We start from the raw sequence: 26,366 nt of genomic DNA, 5'->3' as shown, positions 1-26,366 counted from the left end.
CACGGGGGCGTTTGTTTGTTTTTACTTTTCTTGTAATGGCGGCGGCAGCCGGTCAAAAGACCGGCTGCCGCCTCTGCCCCAGTCGAAGACCTGCTGAACCGCCGCCGGGACCCGCCACCGGGAGGGACATTCGGGAAAGGTAAGTCCCATCCTGGGGGGGGGTGCGGGGGTGGGGGGGTGCAGAGAATTTCTCCCCGAAACTACTTCGGGGGGCTGAATATGTTGGCACTCGGCCCCCCGAAGTTTCGGGGAGAAATTCTCCCCCATCCCTACATATTACAGAATTTGAATCATATATGCATTTCATTTTTACCATACGTACAATTACACCTCCCATTATCAACAGAAAAATTGCCTCAAGGTTGATAATAAATCCCTACCAACAAAGTTGCCACTGCACCAATTCATGTTCCTTCAGAAAAGTGCCAATCCTCGCCATAACTCATTTCTGGAGACTGGGTTGCCAAAGAAGGGTGAGAATTTAAGATGACATATAGTTTGCCCTACGTGTCAGCTCCTTTTCCTGACTACTTGCTCTTTTGTATTCAGATCTGGTCTCAATATGATAATGTAGCATTTGGGGAGGAAGATACAGCCCAATAAGCCCAAATTAGAGGCCAAGATACAGAAAATCTCCACAGCCACCATGTATTTCCCTTTAGTGCTCAGGTAGGTTGGGACAAAGGACAGCCAGACGCTGCAAAACACCAACATACTGAAGGTGATCAGCTTGGCTTCATTGAAACTGTCAGGTAACTTCCGTGCTAGGAAAGCCAGTGTAAAGCTGATGCTGGCCAGAAAACCCATGTAGCCCAGGACAATGTAAAACATAACATCTGTGCCTTCATTGCACTGCATAATGATCTGATCGATCTGAGAATTCATGTCAAACTCTGGAAATGGGGGAGACGTTGCCAACCAGACCGCACAGATGCCAGTTTGTGTTAGAGCACAGAGAAGGATGACAGATACTGCCATCTTCTTCCCTAACCATTTCCTCATTCTGTTGCCTGGCCTGGTAGCCATGAAAGCTAGAACCACAGTGATGGTTTTGGCCAACACACAAGAAACAGCAGTGGAGAAGATGATGCCAAAAGCTGTTTGCCGGAGAAGGCAAGAAACCTTCCCAGGCCTGCCAATGAACAGGAAGGAGCAGAGAAAACCAAGCAGCAGGAAACAGAGCAATGTGCAGGTGATGCTCCAGTTGTTGGCTTTGACAATGGGAGTGTTCCAGTGCTGAAGGAAGATCCCCATCACTCCAACTGTTGTCAGTGAAGTGAGAAGGGCAGAGACAGCCAGAACCACTCCTAAAGCTTCTCCATAGGATAAGTAGGTGACATTTCTGGGGATACAGTGGTCCCGTTTCTCACCGGGATACTGATCATCTGGACACTTCTCACACTGGTCTGCATCTGGAATTAATAAGCAAACTTTCAGTATATTCAAACTACACAAATGTTCTCCAGTTTTAATTAGAAATACCACTCATCATGTTTTCAAATCCAATTATGTCATTCTATTTCTTCTACAATTAAATGTAGGAACAATAATAACTAATACAACAACAACAACAACAACAACAACAACAACAATGCCCTGCTTTCCATCCATTGTAATCAAATCCTGCCTAAAATGGAATTGCCAATGTTACAGGCAGTTCTCTTTTGGTAAAACGAAACAAAAACTGAAGGCTACCTGCATGAAAATGCTACATTTATTTGTCTGAAATTGGAAGACTTCATCCACTCAGAAGGGGCTACTCTGTGTGCAAATGCCATCCAATTCTGTCAATAGATTAAGGGAATGGTGATATTCATTTGTCGGTTTCCTTATGCTAGTCAAAGGGGAGACACAGAGATCCAGATTTTCTGCAGCAAGGTTCTGATTCTAGGGATGGACAAAAGTCACTTATCTGCTCCTGCAGCTTGCTTCGTGGTGGGGGGGAGGTGCTCCATCCCTCCCCCTGAAATTCTGGGTGGGGGGGAGGCACCTCATCCCTCCCCGCTGAAATTCTGGCTGGGGGGGAGGTGCCCCATCCCTCCCTGTCGAAATTCTGGCCAGGGGGTAGTGCCCCGCCCCTCCGGCCGTGAAAGTTCTTCTCCTGCCGGAACGCAAATGGCGGCGGCTGTAGCTGCCACCGTTTGCGTCCCTGGCCTGCAGTCAGCTGTGATAGGCTACGTAAATCTTTACGTAGCCTATCATGGCTAACTTTGAAAAAAAAAAAAGCGCATACACAAATGGCGGCGCCCATGGGTCCTGCCATTTGCGTTCCTTATTTTGGCCCGGGTAGTCTACGTAAATATTTACGTAGACTACGGCGAAAATAAGGGCAATGCTATTTAATATTTAAATGTAAATATTTACGTAGACTACCCAGGCCAAAATAAGAAACGCAAATGGCAGGACCCATGGGCGCCGCCATTTGCGTACGCACTTTTTTTTTTTTCAAAGTCAGCCATGATAGGCTACGTAAAGATTTACGTAGCCTATCACGGTGTTTTTTGAAAATCTAGCTGTGATAGGCTACGTAAATCTTTACGTAGCCTATCACGTTTGTTGTTGTTGTTTTACTTGGAAATGGTGGCGGTGGCAGCCAGTCGGAAGACCGGCAGCCGCTGCCACCGCCGCCGAACCGCCGCCTGGAGCTGCCGCCGCCAGGGACATTCGCCGAAGGTAAGTCCCATCCCGGGGGGGCAGGGGGGTGGCGGACCGTTTCTCCACCAATTTCGGGGGGGCAAATGCGTTGGCATTAGGCCTCCCAGAGATTCGTGGAGAAATTCTCCGACATCCCTAATTACGACCAGAGGCCAAGTGCGTGGCGTCCAATGTGATCTGAGCCTCCTCAGCCTTCTTTCCAGAGTCCCCAAACAGGGCCTCAGCTGAATTTGGCTTTTGGCACCCTGGCTTAAAGTTGAAAAAAAAATGGAAAGGGGGGTGAAGTTCATCACCTGATCAAATGTAACTAACTCCCTGTGAAGAAATGCCATGTCAATAACTGTTATTGGTCAATAATGTTCTTTTGTCTTGTGTGGCCTCTGTAAGGCTATGGTGCATCATGGTAGGACTGAGGCCTAGCATGGATATCATGTTGAACATCAGTTTTGGTAGTTAGTGCTTTATTATAGTTCTGATTGGGAAGAGAGAGGCGATCACTTGTGATACTTCCGGATGGGGCCTGGCTCAAATAAATTCAATTTTGATTGGTCTGAGAACATCAGACTCTGATTGGCTCAGAGTTCTAGCTAGGTGCAAAAGAGCAGCTGGAAAATGTTAGTTGACAGGGAGTTGATCATTAGAAGTTAGTCAGTGGGTGGTGGTGGAATAATCTTTTGGTTGGTGTGTGCGATAGAAGGACTGGGAGAAAGCTAGGAGAAAGTCAACAGCTGAGACCTGAACATTAAGCTATTCCTTCTTTATGTGATCATCATCCATGGCTAGGGATGTATGAAAGTCACTTACCTTTTCGCGGATGTGATTCGCGGTGGGGGGGAGGCACTCTGTCCTTACCCCTAGAATCTTCAACGGGGGGGGGAGGCGATCCGGTCCTCTCCCCCACCGGAATCCTGCCTGGCCGGCTCCGCTCCGCGGCGGCTCCGCAGAGCAGCCAGCCAGGGCCATCCGGAGCCGGACTTCCGGCCGCAGACAGGCTGCTGCGGACGCAAATGGTGGCTGCCATAGCATCCGCCATTTGCATCCTTCCAGGCTGCCATGATAGGCTACATAAGTATTTACATAGCCTATCATGGCAAGCCAAAAAAACCCCACATCCTCAAATGGTGGGCAGCTACGGCAGCCGCCATTTGCGTTCCCTATTTTTCGCCATTTTATCCTATGTAAATATTTATGTAAGCAATTACGGTGAAAAAAAGGGAACCACAAATAGCGTAGTGGGCACTATATGTGTTCCTTTTTTTTTTGCCATAAAAGCCTACATAATTATATATGTAGGCTAAAACGCCGAAAAATAGGGAACGCAAGTGGCGTCTGCGGTTTTGTTTTGTTTGTTTGTTTTTTGGCATGCCATCAATGATAGGCTATGTTAATACTTACATAGCCTATCATGGCTATGATGATGGAGAAGTGAATGGCGGCCGCAGGGTGGCCGCCATTCGCAAGTCAGCGTGGACGGCAGCAGGTAAGTGCTCCATTTCGCGCGCCTTTCATGGGTTGGGGGCTCGGCTCTGTGCACCTTTCATGGGGTGGGGGGGCAGGGGCTTTGTTCTGTCATGGATTTCAGGCGGCCAAATGCACTGGCATTCAGCCTCACTGAGATCCGTCATGGAATTCTCTGACATCCCTATCCATGGCTGATGAAGATCAGCAGTAGGAGCAGATGGCTGTGTTATGCTGAAGATCTTGGCAGACGAAGGTTACACAATCAGGCATTACAAACCAGATGAAGTGTCCAAGCAGCCAATAGTACAACAGGGGGAGCCTGTAGTGTCAGAGAAAGACTGTATGGACCTGGTTGTGGGTGTATTTGGCTCGGGTGGCGGTTAGGGAATTTGGCCTGAGGTTGAAGAACTCATTAAAAGGCTTGCTTTAGCAACAGTATCTTGAGACCTTAAAAAGTGTTAGCAAGCATTCTTTTGAAACCCCCAAATTAAATAGTAATATCCCCTTATGTATGGACTATCCATTTAATAAACACACTTCTTTAATAGTTCATCTTGTCTCTAGTGGCATTTGCTAGAAAAATTAAGAAACCCCATCAGTGAGATTTTCCAGTGAAGAAGCAATTTCTCCTCTCTCTCTCTCTCTCTCTCTCTCACACACACACACACACACACACACACACACAAATGCCCCTTAAGCTTCAGGGAGGATTTCCTCCCTTTAACCCTCCAGAGTCGAGTGGGGGAGCACGAATGAAGGTTTCAGTATAGCAGGAGCTAGCTACCCTATACAGGATACCTTAAATTAATCTATGGAGGCATGCTGGGGTTTTGCCAAAAGGAAGCTTCTCAACTGAAAAACTTCTTAAGATTTGTTTTTCTTTGGGGGTGGTATTCCCAATTATGGAGAATCTGTTGGTAAATCCATTCACTTCACATACCTCTTGCAGAGAAAACTGATAAGAATCAGAGTCGACACAGATCAGAGTGTGGATTGAGATTCACACCCCCTATGTTTTCTTACCTATTTGAATAGAAATACTCCCATCAGGACATTTTGCGCAGTTATAGCAACATACTTGTTCCCCCTGCCGAACAACCATGCTATATCCAGGATGGCAGCTCTCAACACACATGGAACGGGGTAGTGTCTAATGGTAACCGCAAAGAAGGATGTTTTTCAGCAGTGAGGTCATTTTAGACACTGGACATAATGGCCTGATTCCCCCCCCCAATATAATATTTGTGTCTGGGGGGCAGGCTCCTTATATAGTAAACCCAGATGTCAAACACAATTTCTACTTGTCTCAGTTTTTATAACCTTGGTTAGAAGTATATTTTCCCTAGCCATCGCTACACTCAGCAGAGGAACTAGGTTGCAATTTCCCCCATCCCTGCATACATAGCCTTCCTCTATAACATCTGAGACTTCTGGTCTCTATCCATGTAGCATTTGAACCAGTCTACACTTCTATGGTCCAGACAGTAGGTTAAGCCCAGCTCATTCAAGTTAACTCCTAGATGGTTTCAGTGGATTTATCAACTATGTGACTTAGATTGGCAAGGCTGAATTGTAGGCCTATTCAAATGTTAGGGCAATATATGACTATCCAGACATCTCAAAGGCACCATAGGCTAGTGTGATGGGCAGGAGCAAAAGACACAATCTCACTTTTGCACCATGCAAAGGTGGGTGAAAATTGAAAGTGTCATCTCAACCATGTTAATGCTCATAATCATTATCTGATTTGTAAAATAGTATCCATGTATGATATATGTAGTTTATTTATTTATTTGATTTATACCCCACCTTCGTATCAAAGAAATGGTGCTCAATGTTTGTTTGCAGCATAGAAGAGGGTGGAGAATCAAACACCTCACCAGAAACCTCACACTTTAGCATTCCCAAGAACCTCAAAACCAGCATGCCCCTCTTTATCTTTGCTATAAAATTGTTCAAACCTGATTAAACTTGTGATTCCAGACAATGGCACTTCCATTAACGCTGAACTGTTTTCCTGCAGGAGCATTTGGATCCATGTGTCCAACATGAATTCTTTGGAAGGACTGATTGGGGAATATGAGTGTGTTGATGATATTGTATCCAGAGGTGAGGTCCCCATCCTCATCCAAAGCTATTTCTTCACCAGCTGTGTTGTTAAAGTGGATGTTTCTCAGAAATGAGGCAAGCTGGTTGGAGAACAAAAATTTTACAAACTGGGTGAAATGGTGGGAAATGTTTTATTTTATTCATGTATTCATGTATTCATGTATGTATGTATGTATTTCTATACCGCCCAATAGCCGAAGCTCTCTGGGTGGCACACAAAAATTAAAACCACAAAGTGCAGCATATAACAATATAAAATATTGTTAAATATATTATAACAATATAAAATCTTGTTATAATTTTCAAATGTTTTGAAAATTATGTGTATGGAGTTTGCTTACTTGTGACTGCTGGGCTTGAAAAACCTCCTTGCCACTCTTTTAATATCACCAATGAGGGATAGGCAAGATTCTGTATTTTCCAAAAATCCCAATTTAAAAAACATCCCCATCTCTCTCTCTGTCTCTGGAATTAACAGTGTTACATTTGGGGTTAAGCAAAATATCCCACGTTTTTGCCCAGGCAGCTCTCAGGAGCACATTTTTGCTCTAGAACTGACATTATGAGCAGAAAGTTGCAACTGCCACGTACACCTTGTGGGCAGCAGCTTTATCATGGAGAACAAGTTGCTCCCTAGAAAGTCTTCGCCATTGGCACACATCCCAAATAGCTCTATCCACATATGGAGACTTTCGCGGGAACAACTGAATGCCCATGCCAACCCGCTTCTTTTATCTCACTTCCTTTTTAACCACTGGTGATACATCAGGATTTTATTTAATTTTTACACATGCACACACGCGCGTGCGCACACATACACACCTCTGTTTATTGATAGTCATTCTGCAACACTGAAAAGAAAAAGTCTGAGCTCAACTGGCCTTCCCACATTTTCCCTCACATGCTTGCCCGTACTGAAGACAATCTAGGGAATAACTAGAATAATCCCAACTGAAAGTGGTGCCTAGGCAAGGTAAGTTTGTATGAACACGTTTTTATCCCACCTGTCCACCAAAAAAGGTGGTCTAAAGGTTTGATAGCAAATATTTAAAAACAAATTCATTTTAAAATCACAACAGCAGCTATACAAGCAGAAGTTAAAATAAAAACTAATCAGAGTTAAAACCATCAACATTTAAGTACTCCTCATAAATGTTTGCAGGGTACCAGAACGGTATGGGCCATGCAGAAGGTATACTGAGGTCCCTCCTGATGTCCCGCTCCCCACTCAACCCAAACAGTCTCACCTAATCATCTGCCAGAACAGGGATCCTGGGGACAATCTCTATCATACTTCATATTTCTAAGGCAGAGTGAGTTCAATTTTCTTTGGCAAAACATTTCAGATGTGAGAAAAGTAGTGATCAGAATGAAAAAGCGGTTTCTTCTCTGCTGTCTATCCTCTTGCACCTATAGAACGTCCACCCTATGACAGCATACATCACTTTGTAAAGGGGGGATTCACTCCACTTGGACACAGAGTAGAGTAGAGGGTATCCTCACACAACAAACGTATATCCTGAAGAAAAGTCGGTGCCAGCCTTGTTAGTGTTTAGCTTAGGGATGGGGGAGGAATTTGTTCAGTTCACATTTGAATACAAATGTTCCTAATTTTGCACTCTCAAACCACTATGCAAGCTGAAACTCATTTACCCATTGATATTTGCACTTCTCCAGATGTTGTAATGCTGTTCTCCATTAAAAAAGTACAAAAATGCATATATTGGGGAGAACAGCATTAAAATACATTACATTAGGAAAATTGCTTGCAACAAATTTGTATATTAGGCAAAATGTGTACAAAAATGCATTCATTAGGAGAAATGTGCAGTAGATGTAACACAAGCCTCCCTCAGGTCTGTCTGCCTTTGCTTTGGGACAACTGTCCTCACTGTCCCATAAGTTTCAGCCCTAAATTCACCAGGTAAAAGAGACACCCAGTAGGCCAAATTGGTTCCCTTTACCCAGCCAGAAGTACTCAGGGAATATGACCAGTATTGGTAGCACAGAAAAATGAACAAGACGTGGCAATTTATAATTTAAAAACAAACTGATTAAAGTGTATTTAACGAAAGAGATGTTATATCTTATAATTAATCACTCAGTTCTCAGTTGTTCCCTGCCTAATCTACCGCTTCTAACTCCTATTCTCACAACCCCACTATCTATATGTAGCTTCATCAAACCCCAAGGCTCTACCTGTCTGCTCCTGCCTTTTATCAACTCATTCTCCCCACACATGCCCCTCCTACCTTTCACTCACTGTCTTCCAGACAATTAACTCTAACTTACCTGGGCTCTATTTAACATAGCAAACACATATAAATATTCATATAGACTCAACATGGCAAGTATCGTGATTTTGTCACAGTGCACAAATCTGGTTATGACTGTTCATGCAAACTTTTAAAAAACTGCTCAAAGTTTGGGATAAACTGAACTGAAGGCTGGAGTAATTCTCAAAATTCTAATCAAACCAAATTTAAGACTGGGAAAAATGAGAAACAGTGAGAAACAAAAATGACAGTTTTGTCCATACATACATAAGAAGAGCCTTGCTGGATCAGACCAAGGGTCCATCTAGTCCAGCATTCTGTTCACACAGTGGACTACCAGCTGTTGACCAGGAACCCACAAGCAAGCCGTGAGTGCAACAGCACCCTCCCACCCATGTTCCCCAGCATCTGGTGGACATACAGCCACTGCCTCTGGTACTGGAGGTAGCATGGATCCATAAGGACTAGTAGCCATCAATAGCCTTCTCCAGGAATTTGTCCAACCCCCTTTTAAAGCCATCCAAATTGGTGGCCATCACTACATCCTGCGGTAGCGAATTCCATAGTTTAACTCTGCGCTGTGTGAAGAAGTCCTTCCTTTTATCTGTCCTGAATCTCCCACCGATCAGCTTCATAGGATGACTCCAGGTTCTAGTATTTTGAGAGTGGGAGAAAAACATCTCCCGTAGTTTAACTGTAGTGTGTGTGTGTGTGTGTGTGGAGGAGGAGGATGCAACGAAGTATAAATGAGGTATACAAGCCATTACATTACTTTGTGGGTTATAACTTGTATCATCTAGCCATCAATCACCTGAAAGTCATCAGATCGAAGTCCCTGCAATGCTTGGTAATTTGCTCATGAAAATTAGTGATTGCTAAGGGCTGCCCCAGTGCGTATCAGTTTGAGTCAGAAATAAACTGACCTGGAGATAGCTTATGTTGCTTTCTGAGCCTATCCTACTTTAGAAAATGTCTACATTCTCCCTTCCACTCAATCCTGACTCTCCAAAATACCTTCTGTGCCATTCCCCAAATCCCCAACTCTACTATTCCTTTTAAAGTACACTTACTTGGCAGAGCACTATCAGGATCAAAATGTAGCCGCAAGGGAGCAATTTTAACTAGGGTGATGGGCCCCAATCTGTATTGGTAATACATTCTGGACTGGGGCTGTGTGGTTTCTTTTTTTAATCAAAGCAGAAGCTGCCAGGTTAAGGGCACAATCCTATCGATTGTGCCCTCAATGATCAGAAGCCCCTGAAGTCAGACACTTCCAATTGTCTAATGCAGGGCAGGAAGAGTAGCAGAGGTGATCTTCACCTCCCTACCCTCCCATTCTGCATTTTTTCCTAGACAGTTTTTTTTTTTTTTGTCTGCCTAGCTGGGGCACTTTGGAGTGGGGAGGGGGAGGAGGCTGGAGAGGCCACAGGGTAGCTCATATCCTAGACTCTCCAGTCTCCTCCCTCCCCACCCATTGAAATGTCCCCTTTCCCCCTCTCTGAGGCTGCATTTCTGACCTTGGGGAACAGCCAGCATGGTTCTTTCCATGCCAGCTATGGGCAGCGGGGGGGGGGGGGTCAGATCTCCAACTACCCTTTCCAAGATTGGAGCGCTGTCTCTGTCCTCCGAGGGAGGACTCCAAACAATCCTATGGCCCCTCCAATACTGTCTAGAGGCCATATCATTGCTCCCTAAATATATTTGAACCAACCAGAACACCCCCTTTTCTCAATTTCTGAGGCTGGCTGGTACAATACTTTCCATGCAGGCCGGGGTGTATGTAGCAAATCTCCAATTCCCCCTTCTGAGCTCAGAGCACTGTCTCCAAACTCGGAGGCAGTACTCTGAACAATCCTATGGCTCCTCAGATGCTGTCTCAGGGGCACAGCATTGCTCCTGATTGAATGCATGACTAGCATGTTGGCCCTAAGAGGAGTTATAACTTACCTGCCATGGATGGGCTTTCAGGGTATTCCACCTGATGCCACTTTCCATCACTTTGTGTTTAGCCATTAAGGAATCCATGGCATGGAGAGCATGTGCTACAGCATAAGCAGCATTGTAGATACTGTAGCTCTGGCCAGACATCTCCATTTCAAACACAGATCCGGGGAGGCTCACCAGCTTCTCTGTCCCAGTGCAGTTTCTCTTGTTTGTGGCATAAAGGTTATACATAGGGAAGGAACAGATAAATGCACTGGCCCAGAATGGATGGATGAAATAGATCTTAGATTGGTATGGATTTATGCTGTCAAGAAAGTCATGAAATCCTGGCACCACCTTGCTGTGGATTGCAAAGGACAAAGTGCCATTGAGAGATTTTGCTGTGAATTTTTCTGGACTAAAAACAGCTGTGAAATCCCACTGAGTGGTGATGATCCAAACTCTCTCCATTGGATTCATATTGAAATACTCATAATTTTCTAGAAGTATTCGTAAACCCTCCATTGACCGACTATCGCCATGGACAAGGAACACATTGATGTTGTTCTGCAATAGAGCAGAATTTGCCCTATTTAGAGATTTATTTGTTGTGTAACCCGTCACTGTTGGAATCACCTGCATCATAGCAATACAGATATCACTCTGGAACAGCCTGGGTTGCAAAGTTCGAAGAAAAGTTTCTCCACTGTCATCGTCTGCAACTATGAGGCCAATCCAGTTCCATCCAAAATGCTTCAGTAGCTGAACAATCCCATCATACTGAAGGTTTTCTTTGGGTACCATCCAAAAGAAAGAAGGGAACTGAGTTTTATCACCCAGCACATGGTCAAAAGAGCCATAACTGACCTAAGAAGAAGTAATAATTTAAAAATTGGAAATGTAGTCCTTTGTTCCTGAACATAATGCTTTAACTGTGCCTTTCTACATAGATGGTTAACAACCATTAAAAACCAATAAAACAACAACTAATAATGTCAAGGGCTCCTTGGAGGCCTCTCTCAGTCTAATCCAGTAGCCAAGTCCAGACACAGACAAAGGAATTCCTTTCAAAGCTTTATTCTTCTTTTACAACTTAACAACTACACCGATTGCAACTAGATCTGAGCAGCACAGTACCTATGCCCTAAATTGGAACAGTTGGTCCCCGTTTGAAGGGGAATTACTGGCAGACCCGTGAACTTAAGGACTAGGGAGAGTCCCTCCCCTTTTCCCTTGGATCCTCTGGGTGCAGCCGTTGTTTGCGCGCCAACCTGGCATTACGCCTCCTTTTCGCGCCCTCCATCTGGCGCCGCTCTCTGCATCTGCGTCGCGCATCCACCAAGTCTGCTATCTGTGCTTGGTCACTCCCTGGACTGCTAACTAAATTAGGAATGTGGGGGGGAGGAAACTCCGTCAGCTGTTGGTCCTGGGAAAGAGGAGTGCGCTCCTCTCCCAGGAGCGACTGCTCTTCCTCAGAATCAGAACTACTCTGGGATTCTATGGGCTCAGTGTCCACCCTGACAAATAACTATACAAAAACAAGCACAAATGTCATACCATTGGTTAAAATTCAAACTCACAAGGAAAATGCACAAGTGTCTTATAATATCATGCCTCTGTTTGCCAAGTTTCCTAGATAGTTAACAGACTTTAAAAACCCAATAGAATCACTATTAAAAGCAACAAAAAACAGACATAAAAGACAAATCAGTTGTTAAAATTTAATAACAGCAAGTCTATTTGAGCAATTTGTATCTACTACAGTGTGAGAAAGCCCAATTGGACCAACTGCCCAGGATGGTGGTGGGCTCTCTGTCACTGCAAGTACTCAAGCAGAGACTGGGCAGCCATCTGTCATGGATGCTTTAAACTGGAGTCCTGCACTGAACAGGAGGTTGGACTTGATGGCCTAAATTGCCCTTCCAACTCTATGATTCTATGAAGGGTTATCCAATCCAAGTTCTGATTAAAGATAAAGAACCATCAGAAGGAAGATCTAGGCCCTGAAGATGCCCATCAAAAGCACCTGTACAGCAGACCTAAGAGGGAAACACACAGATCACCTATGCACGATCTTCTACATGTACTGCATTTCCATTTAAATTATAATTGTAATTTCTAAATGCCTGAGGTGCTGTGGTCCACGGGGTCACAAAGAGTCGGACACGACTTAATGACTGAACAACATCTATCTATCTATCTATCTATCTATCTATCTATCTATCATCATCATCATCATCATCATCTATCATCTATCAATCATCTATCAATCATCTATCAATCATCTATCAATCATCTACCAATCATCTACCAATCATCTACCAATCATCTACCAATCATCTATCATCTATCTATCTTCATAAGTACATTGTATACTAATTGGTGTGTCTTTTGTCCTCTGTTTTGGTGATGGATTTCCTCTTTTTTTGGTGATTCATAACAGGCCACTCTAAACAGCACTGCTTGCTCAAGTGAAATCACTGATGGTTGTGATCCCCATCATTCCAAGAAGATTATAGAAACAGTGAGCTTATGACAGAATGGTGGACTGAACTGGATTGTGAACTAAACATTACAAATTCTGAGAGAAACACCAATAGGGTGTTGGAGGGGAACCCCAGCATCTATATTTCCTCACACATGTACTTGAAAATCTGCAAAGATTATCATACCTGTGGAATCTTGTAGGTATTTAAGATGTTGGCCATCTGAATGGAATTCTGGGAGGTGAGCCCACCAATAATGGCCATTACATTCTTCTCTTTGTCACAGCAGTAATTGAGATGATTGCCCTGTCCTGCAAAGAGAAAGTCCAGGATGGTCCAACAGGTTCTCCTTGCATCGAAAAGATTGTCATAGGTCTTGAATCCCAGCGTTGTATTGGGCAAGAGATTATAATTTCTGTTGATTTCATCAATGGCAAAAACAAACACAAGGACATGCTGGTAGTTTTTAGGCATTAACCTGTAACGAGATTTTCCCACGTGCTTATCACACATCAGAGAGACAAGTGCAATTTATTTGCATCAAAGTTCACCCTGCCAGTCATGTGATGGTATAGACCACGTAGTGTCAAGGAGTTAAAAAGAAAGCCTTTTTTTTCCATGACAAGCAGAAATTTAGCCTGTCCAGCATTCCCCACCTATTGAGAGCTACTCCTATTGAATGTCTGTCTGTTGCTCTGGCTCATTTATAACAAAGGCTGTATCCTAAACCCATATGAGTGGGAATTAGGGTTTCTTTTTGTGTTTGTTTGTTTGCTTGTTTGTTTGTTTTACTTTCAGGAGTACAGCCAAATTTAGGTGAGTATTTTGGCTGAAACCTTGAAGCAAAACAAAAAGGAGAAAATGATTCAGAAGGAAGTGAGGGGGATTACAATTTTGGCATGTGGGAGGTTCCTGTCTTTTCACCCTTTTTATTTTTTAAAAAAAATTATTTCCTCCTTCCTCTTTAAAAAAATACTGCTAGTGTCCTGTCCAAAGCAGAAGTGTTTTCTGATGTGCCATTCCATCAGGCTGCAGACCAGAAGGAAAGAACAGAAGCAGGGCTATTCCATTGCCTCTGCTGAGACACCACCTGCCTGCCTTAGACTCTTCCCCATTAGTCACCTATCTGGCAGCCATTCCATCCAGCTACCTGAACTGTTTTAATCCCAGCTGGCCATGAGAACAACTGTAACTTTAAAAACTGGTTCCTGAAATTGTTTTCCCTCTCCTTTCTCCTCATCCCTTTCCCTTTGTGTGTCATATCTTTTACATGATTTCAATAAATCATAGATAAATAATTAATGCATTTCATGCAGAATTATTTGAAGCTGACATCTGACATTCCTGAGAGAAATTTTGCATGTTGAAATTCTGCATGATTAGGCTACTCTCAAACAGAAGTGGAGTCATGCATGTGGGCCTTGAGAAGATAAAGGTGCCAGATCTTTCCTAGAGGCACAGGGCATGTTCTGCTCCCTGTGAACTGCCTTGCCATGTTAAATTTCACAATGCATAGCAATAGCACCCTTAGCCTGGTACTAGTTTGGAAGGGGAAGGGAGAATTATATACAGGAATTCCCTAGGAGATACATTTGCACTCTGCTCTCTGCAAATCCAGGACCACGGCCCCTTACATTATCACAATGCTTGTTTACTGAGAAAGACAATAATAATACTCAAAACTGTGTGTGTGTGTGTGTGTGTGTGTGTGTGTGTGAGAGAGAGAGAGAGAGAGAGAGAGAGAGAGAGAGAGAGGTTTCCCCAGATGGTAATTGTCTTGCTTCCAACTACACTTGCTTCAAACTGTCTTTTCTTTTCTTTTCTTTTCTTTTCTTTTCTTCTAAATGGAGATCTGAAACTTAGTGAGGGTGCTATTCCCTCCCCACTTTCTCATGGCACCTGTCAGAGGGTGAAATTGCTTGGCTTTCAAATGGGAAGTACCTATAGTCTTACAAAGTGGTGAGGGTATTCCATACTCCCTTCTCTGTATTTTTAAAAAGCCCAGCCACAGCTCCAAGTGAATCCTTGGCTTTGGAATCATTGAAAATGGAGTTGAGGAGATGTGGTAAGGGAATTTTGTAATGTGATTACATAGTGTCATTCCCAGACCCTGGATGTGTAGTAGCCAATTCAAACATTCAGAACACCACTTCTGAATGAGTTTTTTTTACTGTGCAATCACACTGCCTCATTTGCAGCATTTTACAGGGAGTTCAGATTAGGGATGGCAGAGAATTCCGCCACGGATCCCGGTGAGGCTGAATGCCAGTGCATGGCGGAACGGCCTAAACCCCCTGCCCCCTCATGGATCCCCCCTCAGGACGAGACTTACCTGGGGCGGATCTTCCAGGTGGCTGCGGCGGCTGGTCTTCCGACAGGCTGCCACCACTGCCATTTCCAGTCTTGGGGGAAAAAAAAAGACGTGATAGGCTACGTAAAGATTTACGTAGCCTATCATGGCTAGGTTTTAAAAAACAAAACAAAAAACGACGTAATAGGCTACGTAAATCTTTACGTAGCCAATCACGTCTGACTTAAAAAAAAAAAATGCGCGTACGCAAATGGCGGTGGCTATGGCTACCGCCATTTGCATTCCTTATTTTGGCCTGTCTTAGTCTATGTAAATATTTACGTAGACTAAGATGGCGAAAATAAAGGGAAACGCAAATAGCGTCCACTCTGCTATTTGTGTTCCCCTTATTTTCGCCATCTTAGTCTACGTAAATATTTACGTAGACTAAGACGGGCCAAAAAGGAACACAAATGGCGGCAGTCGTAGCCGCCACCATTTGCATACGCGCGTGTGTGTTTTTTTTAAGTCAGACGTGATAGGCTATGTAAAGATTTACGTAGCCTATCACGGCTGACTACAGGGACACAAACGGCGGTGGCTATGGCCGCCGCCATTTGCATCCCTGCTAGCCAGTGGCTGGATGTCTGGCTGCTGGCGGAGCTGGCTGGCGGCTCTGCGGAATCCCCGTGGAGTGGAGCCGGCCAGCCAGGATTCCGGGGGGGGAAGGCGCGGAGAGCCTCCCCCCCGGCGAGGATTCCGGGGGGAGAGACAGAGCGCCTCCCCCCCCCAGCGGAACCCGGTGGAGCCAGGTAAGGCCAATTTCGTACATCCCTAGTTCAGATGCTTAGAGTAGAAATGACTAACTTAAGTCACATTTATATCAATGGGTCTGCTCTAAGTATGACTTACATTGGATCCCCCCCCCTCCAGCCTGCCCAGTGCTTTCCCACTCTTTCTTCTCTCTTATTTTTACCAGAAAAAACATTAAGAAAGGAAAGATGGAATAGCTGCACAATGCCTTTTGGTTATTATCTCTGTCTAGAAGCATGCTACATCAGAACCATTTAAATCAGATGTATCTGCATTTGATCAGAATTATCTAAAGGACCAATTCAGCCCTATTCTTTTGCGAAGAGTTACTTACCATCCATTGGGATTAGAGAGTGGGTTAACTTTAAAGCTGGGTAAATGCATTTCATGAAATCCAATGGAAACAAATTCCCCAATGATAATGTCATCTCTGGGCACTGGGAACCTATGCCAAACGTTTGGCAGCCAACTGCACATGGAGTTCAAAGTCTTGCTGAAAGTATGAGGTGGGAGTGGGAGAGATAGTAGTATCAAAAGCAATTGTTGCCCGCTATCCCAGCTCTGCACCTGCATCTTCAACAACATGCCACCTGTGTGATTATGAGCAGATATATCCAGCTACAGAGAACCAGCCACAAGGAAAAAGCAGCCCTCCCAAACAAAAGATGTTGGTGTAAGGGATGAAGTATCAAAGCAGTATTAGACAGAGCTCCCAGCCAGCCTCACGTTTACCTCCCAGATCTCTCTGGAAGTTGGCTTAAAAAGGAGTCTTTATAGCCTGAGTGTAGTATAAGTTAAGGAACTGAACTAAATTTGGCTCTTTTAGCTGTCAATTTTTCAAGTTGTCTCTGGCTAACTGTTGGGCTTCCACAGCAAATGCAGTTTAATCATAGTGATTTTGATAATTATAGGACAGAAAATTACCTTTCTCAAATCTATCAAGTCCCTCCACAACTGGAGTAAGCAAGTGTGATCCCAATGTAGCCAATGTTGAGTGGTATAGAAATGTAATACGTATATACATACATACATAGATACATGCATACATAAATGTCTGCTCCTCAGGGCAATAACAGAGTTCAGTGAACCCTCTTCATAGTGCATGCTGGGTATTGGGCCTGACTTTCTGAATAGAAAAAAAAAGTAAATATGTAGAAAAGGATCAAGATGACCAGCCAAGATCCATGGCAAGTGTGACTTACTCATGTAAGCATCAGACCATTCTCTCTTCAACCTCCTAGAAGTAATCCAGCATACACAATGGTGGCTGATGGCTCTGATGTCAGTGGGGTTGTGAATCCGCTCTGGGTTTCAGTCAGAACCAGCCAGAACTCTGAAGAAGCTATGGGTTCCGCATCTTGGAGAGCTCCTTTAGATTTCTGACTGGTTCTGACTGAAACCCAGAGTGGATTCACAGCCCCACTGACATCGGAGCCACCAGCCTCCGCTGAGCTTACATCCGCATGCTTCCTCCCCAAAGCAGTGAAAGCAGGACCCGTTCTCACCACTGCTTCATCTATGTATGTTGACTTCTAGGAAAGAGCAAGTGTCACTAGTCACCACTGTCACAGAGGTACCTAGACCAATGCCCTGATAGGAGCCCATTGCCACTTCTGACTCTGCTGTTCTTCCTCCTTGCCTTGTTGCCTGTTCATTTGCTATATCCTGGTGAGCAAACAAGATAGAGAAGAAGAAACACCCCCCCCACACACAAAATGTTCAGTCACTTAGGGGCTAGGGCACAATCCTATGCATGTTTATGGCTGGGGAATGCTGGCTGGAGAATGCTGGGAGTTGTAGGCCTTTTCTCTGTCTAAACATGCATAGGATTTGCACCCTTAGTGGAGGTTAGTAGAGTGTGGATTAGGCCAGATTGAAGATGTAGCGCATTATATTTTATACTGTCCTCTATATAATTCACCTAGGGTTAAGTTCATTCTCCCTCCTCAGATCTTTGTCGAAGGCTTATCCAATGATTTCAAGATCAGATGGCTGCTGGTGGATACACAAAATTTGTCAGTTACAAAGCAGCTGTGTTAGTGCTAGCTGCAACGCAGTTAAGAGTGGCCTTTCTGAATCACATCAGTGACAAAAACTAAGGGGAGTTTCGTTTTCTAATTTAAACATATGCTTAAAACCTTTTATTTGTATTTCCAAGGCCCTACTTATGTTTTATTGGTTTGATTGATCAATGTATTATAAATACCTTCACTTGTGTTTATATTGTAATGGCCATTGGCTATAAACATTAAAATTTCAGCAAATGAATGAATAAACAAAGGATACCAACATAGCAAGAATGTTGTCTTTGTTATCAGAAAACTGTCATGCAGTGGAGATTTTAAAATCCGGCCCCAGCACCCAAACATGCTGTTGTTGCAGGGGATGATTAAACATATTTAAAGGTCCTAAGTAGTGATGCCACCAAATTTTGTAAATATTCAGCTTGTTGGTTGAAACTAAAGATGTTTGTCACTGGGAAATCCACCTCTCTTTCTGCTCAATGGAGTTCAGTGGCATGCCTGACAGAGCTTAGTTATTCCTAAACTCCACAAACTTTTTGCATATTTTAGGCAAATATCAATTTGTGCCAATTGCAGCTGCAATTTGCATAATTTGAACAAATTACAGCTCAAATTTCAGAAAATTCAGCCATAATTTATGCAACTTAAAAAATGCAATGCAGATCAAGTCCGAAAGCAGATCAAGTCTGAAAGCGGAATGCAATCCAGGGGATTGAATCAAGGGAAGCTCATCAAGCTTCACCCCCAAGATGGATTCCTCTGAAATCCCTAGTCGAAACCCATATTTTTGTAATGCTCATGTTTACAGTGAACCTGGATCTACATATTTTGATTACACTATTAAGTTCAGTGAGCTAGGCTGTAAGCTCTTTGGAGGAAAAAAAGAAGCCAAATGAAGGAGGCTCGCCCAGGTACTTCTCTCTGCCAGGCACAATCCCTTTCGGAGGGGGTGAGGAGTCCATTGATGGGTACAAGTATCCAGTTAAACTGCACGGGGTTACACACATGCGCATACATACACACACACACATACAAGCCCACATGTGCACAAATGATCTCTATGGACAGCAAGTGCTGTGCTTTGCTGCACCCTTCCACTGAGGGAGAATGAAAGAAGGAAGATCAAGGAAGAGGTGTCTGATGTGTGTGGAATGTTTTCCCATGTCCGTCCCATCCTCCTGAATGTTAAAGGGAGACTGGCGGTTAGAAGAGACTGTAGTTAAGCCACCTCCAAAGTACTCTGTGCAGGTAACCAGTTCTATGGGTACAGGTGTGTTTACATCAGGGAGATAAAAGGGGGGGGGGAGATTTGGGTACGAATGGCCCACATGACCTAAAAGCTATTGCTCACTTCTCATGACCTTTCCACTGTATACATTGGCATATGGCATGGAATTATAGGTTAAGAGTGAGCAAGCTGAATCACATTCTGCCATTATAATCAGAAATCAGAGAGGGGTGTTTAGTCTACATGATCCAGGCTAATTCAGACGATAAATGGCTATATTTATATTGGTCTACTGTCATCTTTTATTTTTTCTTGCTTTTCTTGCTTTTCTTTATATTCTTTATTTTAAAATAGATAATATATCTAGTATAAAATATATTACTGATGGTTGAAGGTTTATATTCAATTTTATTATTATATAATACTATATTTATTACTACTACTACTACTACTACTATAGGCTTTTGGGAATGAATTGTAGAGCTGTTTCTTTGATATAAGATTGATGATATGATATAGAAATATAAGGTTGTTTATTAAACTGTGAGATTGTTAAGGTTATAGATATAGTTTTTAAAATAGAATGCCATCAGAGGCCAGGGGGTGTTGGAGTTTAAATGCAATTCTTTAAGGGGGAGGGAGAGGGGGGGGAATTTTCTTCTTTTTTCTTCACTTCCTTTCCTCCTCCCTTTTCCCTCCACCCCTCTTTTTTCTCTTCTTTCTTCTCTCTTTGTTATTATCGTGTCCTAATCAGAATATTGTATGGTTGGGAAATTGAAGTATTGATTAAGTTGTTGGTAATTTTGGTATTATTTATTTCATTTATAAAGATAAAATAAATAAAAATATACTCAAAAAAGAAATTGGAGAGGGAGGCAACAGGTTCTAGGGATGTACAAAAGTCACTTACCATTTCGCGGATCTGCTTCGCGGTGGGGGAAGAGGCGCTCCGTCCCTCCCCCTGGAGTCCTGCCCAGACGGCTCCATTCCGCGGGGATTCCACAGAGCCGCTGGCCGGCTCCGCCCGCAGCTGGACATCTGGCTGCTGGGCAGCAGGGATGCAAATGGCAGCTGCTGTAGCCGCCACCGTTTGCGTCCCTGTATTTAACCGTGATAGGCTACGTAAATATTTACGTAGCCTATCATGGCAAAGTTAAAAAAAAAAATGTACGCAAATGGTGGCGGCTACAGCGGCCGCCATTTGCATTCCTTTTTTCCCGCCATTTTAGCCTATGTAAATATTTATGTTAGCTATTACGGCGAAAAAAAAGGGGAACGCAAATGCTACACCTTTTGCGTCCCTGCATTAGCTGTGATAGGCTACGTATATATTTAGATAGCCTATCATGGCAAAACGTAGGGATGCAAATGGTGTCTCTGCGTTAGCTGTGATAGGCTACGTAAATACTTATGTAGCCTATCACGGCTAAAGTACAGAGGAAATGGCAGCTGCAGACCAGGGCAGCCATTCGTAGGGATGGCAGAGAATTCCGCCATGGATTCCAGTGAAGCCGGATTCTAAAGAATGGCCTCCCGCCCCCCGCCCCCCCGCGGAGTCCCCCTGGGATGGAACTTACCTGGGGCAGATGCGGCAGCGGCGGCAGTGGTGGTGGCTCTGGTGGCGGCGGCAGCTGGTCTCCCGCCGGCCGTGGCCGCCATTTGCGACCTTGCAGCCGTGATAGGCTACGTAAGTATTTACGTAGCCTATCACGGCAAAGAACAGGGATGCAAATGGTGGCCTCTACACCATTTGAGCCTATGCTCTTTACCGTGTTGGCTATGTAAGTATTTACGTAGCCTATGATGGTAAAGGCAGCCACGCAAATGGCATAGCAGCCGCCATTTGCGTGGCTGCCTTTACCGCGATAGGCTACATAAATACTTACGTAGCCTATCATGGCTGGTAGCAAGGATGCAAATGGCAGCTGCTACGACAGCCACCATTTGTGGTCGCAGCAGCCTGGCTGCGGCCAGAACTCCAGCTGTGGCCGGCCCCAGCCGGCAGCTCTGTGGAGCTGCCGTGGAGCAGAGCCAGCCGGGGAGGATTCCGGAGGGAGGGACAGAGTGCCTCCCCCCACCGCAGATGGTCACTTACCTTTTCGTACATCCCTAGGCTAACAGTGCTTGTGCAGGGGGGAAACGATCAGAACTTTCGCAGCACAGCCACCTGTAACATGTCATAAACACAGCCTCACTTCTCAGGCACATCCTAGACCCTGATGAGATACTAGCCTTCATTAGGATGGAGTGTGCTGAGGCCGCGCTATCGACCTTTGCCTCATCTCACATGCTCAGAGGACCACTAGTAGGGATGTTAAAGAATTCCGCCATGGACTTCAGTGAGACCATATTCTTTAGAATCCATCCCCCGGAGTCTGTGGTGGAACACAGCAATCCTCCCTGCCACCCCACAGAATCCCCCTGGAGTGGAGACTACCTTTGTTGGCTGTCCACTGCCCTGTGAATGGCTAGGGATGTACAAATCCCTTACCTGGCTCCACACAGGGGCATCTAAAGGGGGAGGGAAAATCCTCCAAAATTTCTCACAGGAAGGAAAGATAGCTGCAGCATGAATTCTACTTTAATAAATAAAAAAAAAGTTTATTAAATGGTTAAAAAAGAACCCTTCCAGTTTAGGACCAGAGTTCAGGCTATCTCATGCTGGCCCAAGCTCCAAAAAGCTGGGAAACTGGAAGCTAAGGGTGATGCCTTAACTGGCATGCCCCATGATCAATGTTATAATGATGTTGTGCAATTTCACATCCTGGGCTTTCTTGCAACTTACCCTGCATGCACCCACACTTTTCCTTGGGCAGCAAATATGCCCCACATCATTCTGCTCATGTATTTCCTTAATGAATGATGTAGCCTTAGTGCTAGAAGACATCTCCCTCTCACTGTTTAACCCATCTGGCCACTACTGATGTAAGCAGCAAACTGGCATGGGTAGACTCACACCACGATCCCACCAACAATATAGTAAGGCTCATACGCATACCAGGCAGCTTACTAATACTTCTCAAGCATGGTGCTCCTTTGTTAATACTTGCATCAGGCAATCAGTGTTGCCTCCTCACTCTGCCTACCTCCACTACCACCCACACCCCCTCTTTGCCTGCCTGGGGCAATGATGAAGCAGCACAGTTTGGTGGGATTTGTAGTTCAACACATCTGGATTGAAGGCTGGGTTAGAGTCTCTTTCTAATGTCCTTAGAGCCCGCATTCCTTCACATTGGTGCTAGTGAGAACTTTCCTTGAAATACAAAAATAACTTCAGATGGATGATCTGGGATTGGACTCGAGGGTCTTATAGGCCTCTTCCAACCCTACTATTCTATGATTCTACTATTCTATGATATGGGGGATTATGGTAAAAAGGGAAGGGGTTAAATTTTCCATTCACATACCCCACAGCCCAAATACTACAAAAAAAAAAAAAAAAAATCCCTCACAGCTATTTACATAATAAAAACGTATACGTTGATTGCATTCACACAATTAACTTCATGTCTCGTTTGGCCCCAAAATGATAGAACTTCTTCAGCCATAGTGAAGATGACAGTAATGTGGAAGACCCAACACCACTGACCACCATCACATTAGGACACCCTTAGCAAAGCTAATATTTTAGTAATAAATATAAAGGTAGGGATGGCAGAGAATTCCGCCACGGATCTGAGGGAGGCCGAGTGCCAGTGCAGGAATGGCCTGCCCCCCCCCCCGCAGATCCCCCCGGGACGAGACTTACCTGGGGCAGATCTTCCGGGTGGCGGCGGCGCCAGCGGTGGCTCCGGCGGTGGCGGCGGCGGCTGGTCTTCCGACCGACTGCCGCCACCACCATTTGCAGGTTTTTTGGTTTTTTTTACTCCCACGTGATAGGCTACGTAAGTTTTTACATAGCCTAAAATGTCTGGGTAAAAAAAAAAAGGGGTATGCAAATGGCGGCGGCTACGGCCGCCACCATTTGTGTACGCCTTTTTTTTTTTTTACCCAGACGTTTTAGGCTACGTAAAAACTTATGTAGCCTAAAAAGAACTGGGTTAAAAAAAAAGTACACAAATGGCGGCGGCCATAGCCGCCGCCATTTGCGTATGCAGTTGTTTTTTTTTTTCCCAGAGCCCTCCGCAGCCGGAAATCCGGCTGTGGACGTCTCTGGCCTGGCTGGGCCTGGCCAGCTGCTCAGCCGGCCAAGGAGGATTCCGAGGGGGGAGGAACGGAGCGCCTCCCCCCCCTGTCCAGGATTCCGGGGGGAGGGACGGAGCGCCTCCCTCCCCACCATCAGCATAATCCGCGAACAGGTAAGTGATTTTCATACATCCCTATTAAAGGTATGTATCACATTTTTAACCATTACATAATACTGTACAAAAAAAAATCAAAATACAATATAGGTCATATGGAGAAGAGTACCATTACATGATAGAAAGAAAGTAGTAGCCAAAAGAACCCTGGGGAAAATGTTTTTAATCAATGGACATATTAATATTAAAATTACATGTTCTTTTTATATACAATAAATATATTCTGCTACTCCATTTTAATGTTTATATTTTATGATATCCTTGATAAAGACCAGCAACCTCAAACATATTGGGTAGATGTTAAAAATATCTCTATTTTTTACATCAATTTGGTGATAGCTGTAGTCCAACACTTCTACAGTGCATAGGGATGTATGAAAGTAACTTACCTTTTTTAAGGGTGGCATTCACGGTGGGGGGGAGGTGCTCCGTCCCTCCCCCCGAAATTCTCTCCGGCTGGCTCCACTCCGCGAAGATTCCGCAGAGCCACTAGGCAGGGCCGCCTGCAGCTGGGCATCCAGCCGCTGGGCAGCCTGCAGGGACGCAAATGGCGGCTGCTGTAGCTGCCGCCATTTGCGTCCCTGTATTTTGCCATGATAGGCTACATAAATATTTACGTATCCTATCACAGCAAAAAAATAAAAGCGAACGCAAATGGCGACGGCTACGGCAGCCACCATTTGCGTTCCCTTCTTTTTTTTTTTTTTTGCCGTGATAGGTTACATAAATATTTACATAGCCTATTACGGCCAAAAAAAAAAAAAAGGGAACAGAAATGGTGGCCACTAAGTAGGGATGGCGGAGAATTCCTGAGAATTTCTCCACAAATCTTGGGGAGGCCGAATGCCAACGCATTCGGCCCCCCGAAATTGGCGGTGAAATTCTCCGCCCCCCCGCCCCCCCCCCCCAGGATGGGACTTACTTCCTGCAAATGTCCCTCTCGGCAGCGGGTCCTGGCGGCGGTTCGGCGGTGGTTTGGCGGGGGCAGGGGTGGCAGCCGGTCTTCTGACTGGCTGCCGCCGCCGCCATTACAAAATAAAGTAAAAAAAAAAAAACGCGTGATAGGCTATGTAACGATTAACGTAGCCTATCACTGCTAGATTTCCAAAGTCAGCCGTGATAGGCTACGTTAATCATTATGTAGCCTATCACGGGTGACTTTGGAAAAAAAAAAAAAGCACGTACGGAAATGGCGGCGCCCATGGGTGCCGCCATTTGCGTTCCTTATTTGGGCCCAGGTAGTCTACATAAAGATTTATGTAGACTATGGCGAAAATAAGGGCAACGGGTGTGTGTTTTTTTTTTCTTTTCACTTTTGTATTTCGTGGCCGGGGAGACAGGGCGCTTCTCCCCGGCCTGAATTTCGGCCGTGCGAGGAAGGGCGCCTCCCCCCTGGCCTGAACTTTGGGGGGAGAACCGAAGCGCCTCCCCCCCACCGCAAAGCAAGCTGTGGGACCAGGTAAGTGCCTTCCGTACATCCCTACCACTATGCCATTTGTGCCCCTCTCTTTTGCCATAATAGCCTACGTAAATATTTATGTAGGCAATCACAGCCAAAAAAAAAAAAGGGAACGCAATTGGTGGCCGCCGTAGCTGCCACCACTTTCATTCCCTTTTTTTTTATTTTGCCGTGATAGGCTACGTAAATACTTATGCAGCCTATCACGGCTTCTGCAGGGATGCAAATAGCATCCCTGCGTTAGCCGTGATAGGCTATGTAAATAGCCGTAATAGGCTATGTAAATAGCCATGATAGGCTGCGTAAGTATTTACAGTGACTGTAATGACTACAGTGACTACAGTGATGAAGCGAATGGCAGCAGCAGACGCGGCCCCATTCGCAAGTCAGTGCGAATTGCAGCAGGTAGTTGTCCCGTTTCACGCGCCTTCGCGGGGTGGGGGGGCGGGAGGGCTTCGTTCCGCCATGGATTTTGGGGATCCGAATACATTAGCAGAGTTACTCTAGACTGGTCTTCGCTAACCTGGTGCACTGTTAGGGATGTCAGATCTCGGTGAGGCCGAATATCCCTAACAGTGCACCAGGTAAGCGAAGACCAGTCTGGAGTAACTCAGCTAATGTATTCGGATCCTACATTCCTTCTCATTCATTCCTGCCAGGGAGAACTTTCCTTGAAATGCAAAGATTAGCTTCATTGGGATGATTCTTGTCAGCAGAAGGGCAAGGAGATTTAAGAGTTAAACTCTGCATCCCCATACCCCATAATCCTAATATTTTACTAGTTCCACTACAGCTTTTTACATGATGAAATGTACACACTGATTGCATTCATGCAATTAGCCTAAAGTCTAGTTTGGCCCCAAATTGACAGAATTTTTTCAACCATAACAAAGATGACAGTAGGGTGGAAGGCGCAACCCAATTAACCTCCATCACATCAGGAAACTCTTGGCCAAGCTGATATTTGCTAATTAATCTAAATATAAGTATCACATTTTAACCATTACATAAAACTGGACAAACGCATAACAGAAACATAGTGCCGGTGATATGGAGAAGAGTAGCATTACGTGATACAAAGAAGGTGGTAGCCAAAAGAACCCTGGGGGATTGTTTTTAATCAATGGGCATATTATTAAGATTAAAATTACATATTCTTTTTACATACAATGTATATTATGTTACTTCAACTTAACATTTAATATGTTTTATGGTATCTTTGATAAAGACCAGCAGCCTCATATTGGGTAGTTTTTAAAAATAATGCTGTTTTCAACATCAGTTTTTGATACATGCATGCTGGATCTTCCCCTTTCCCCAAGAATAAAAACACCCGAAGAA

The 26,366-nt window shown here is 44.5% G+C and overlaps 1 protein-coding gene across 1 annotated transcript; it reads right to left on the bottom strand.

Annotated features, from left to right (window-relative positions):
- Positions 1-282: 282 nt before the first annotated feature.
- LOC146342324 (vomeronasal type-2 receptor 26-like) lies at positions 283-13,132 on the bottom strand. Its single transcript, XM_084808501.1, has 5 exons — positions 13,097-13,132; positions 10,449-11,291; positions 6,078-6,305; positions 5,140-5,266; positions 283-1,412 (listed from the first exon to the last, which is right to left on the bottom strand). The coding sequence occupies exons 1-5, from the start codon at positions 13,130-13,132 to the stop codon at positions 511-513; spliced, it is 2,136 nt and encodes a 711-aa protein (XP_084664627.1). The 3' UTR covers positions 283-510.
- Between the last annotated feature and the right edge of the window lie 13,234 nt (positions 13,133-26,366).

Source organism: Heloderma suspectum, chromosome 6 (genome assembly GCF_057233095.1).
Source record: "Heloderma suspectum isolate Gila_16-S chromosome 6, 16-S_ref, whole genome shotgun sequence".
Taxonomy (NCBI): domain Eukaryota; kingdom Metazoa; phylum Chordata; class Lepidosauria; order Squamata; family Helodermatidae; genus Heloderma; species Heloderma suspectum.
The sequence above is the reverse complement of the archived record's forward strand: the minus strand, read 5'-3'. Positions and strand labels throughout refer to the sequence as shown.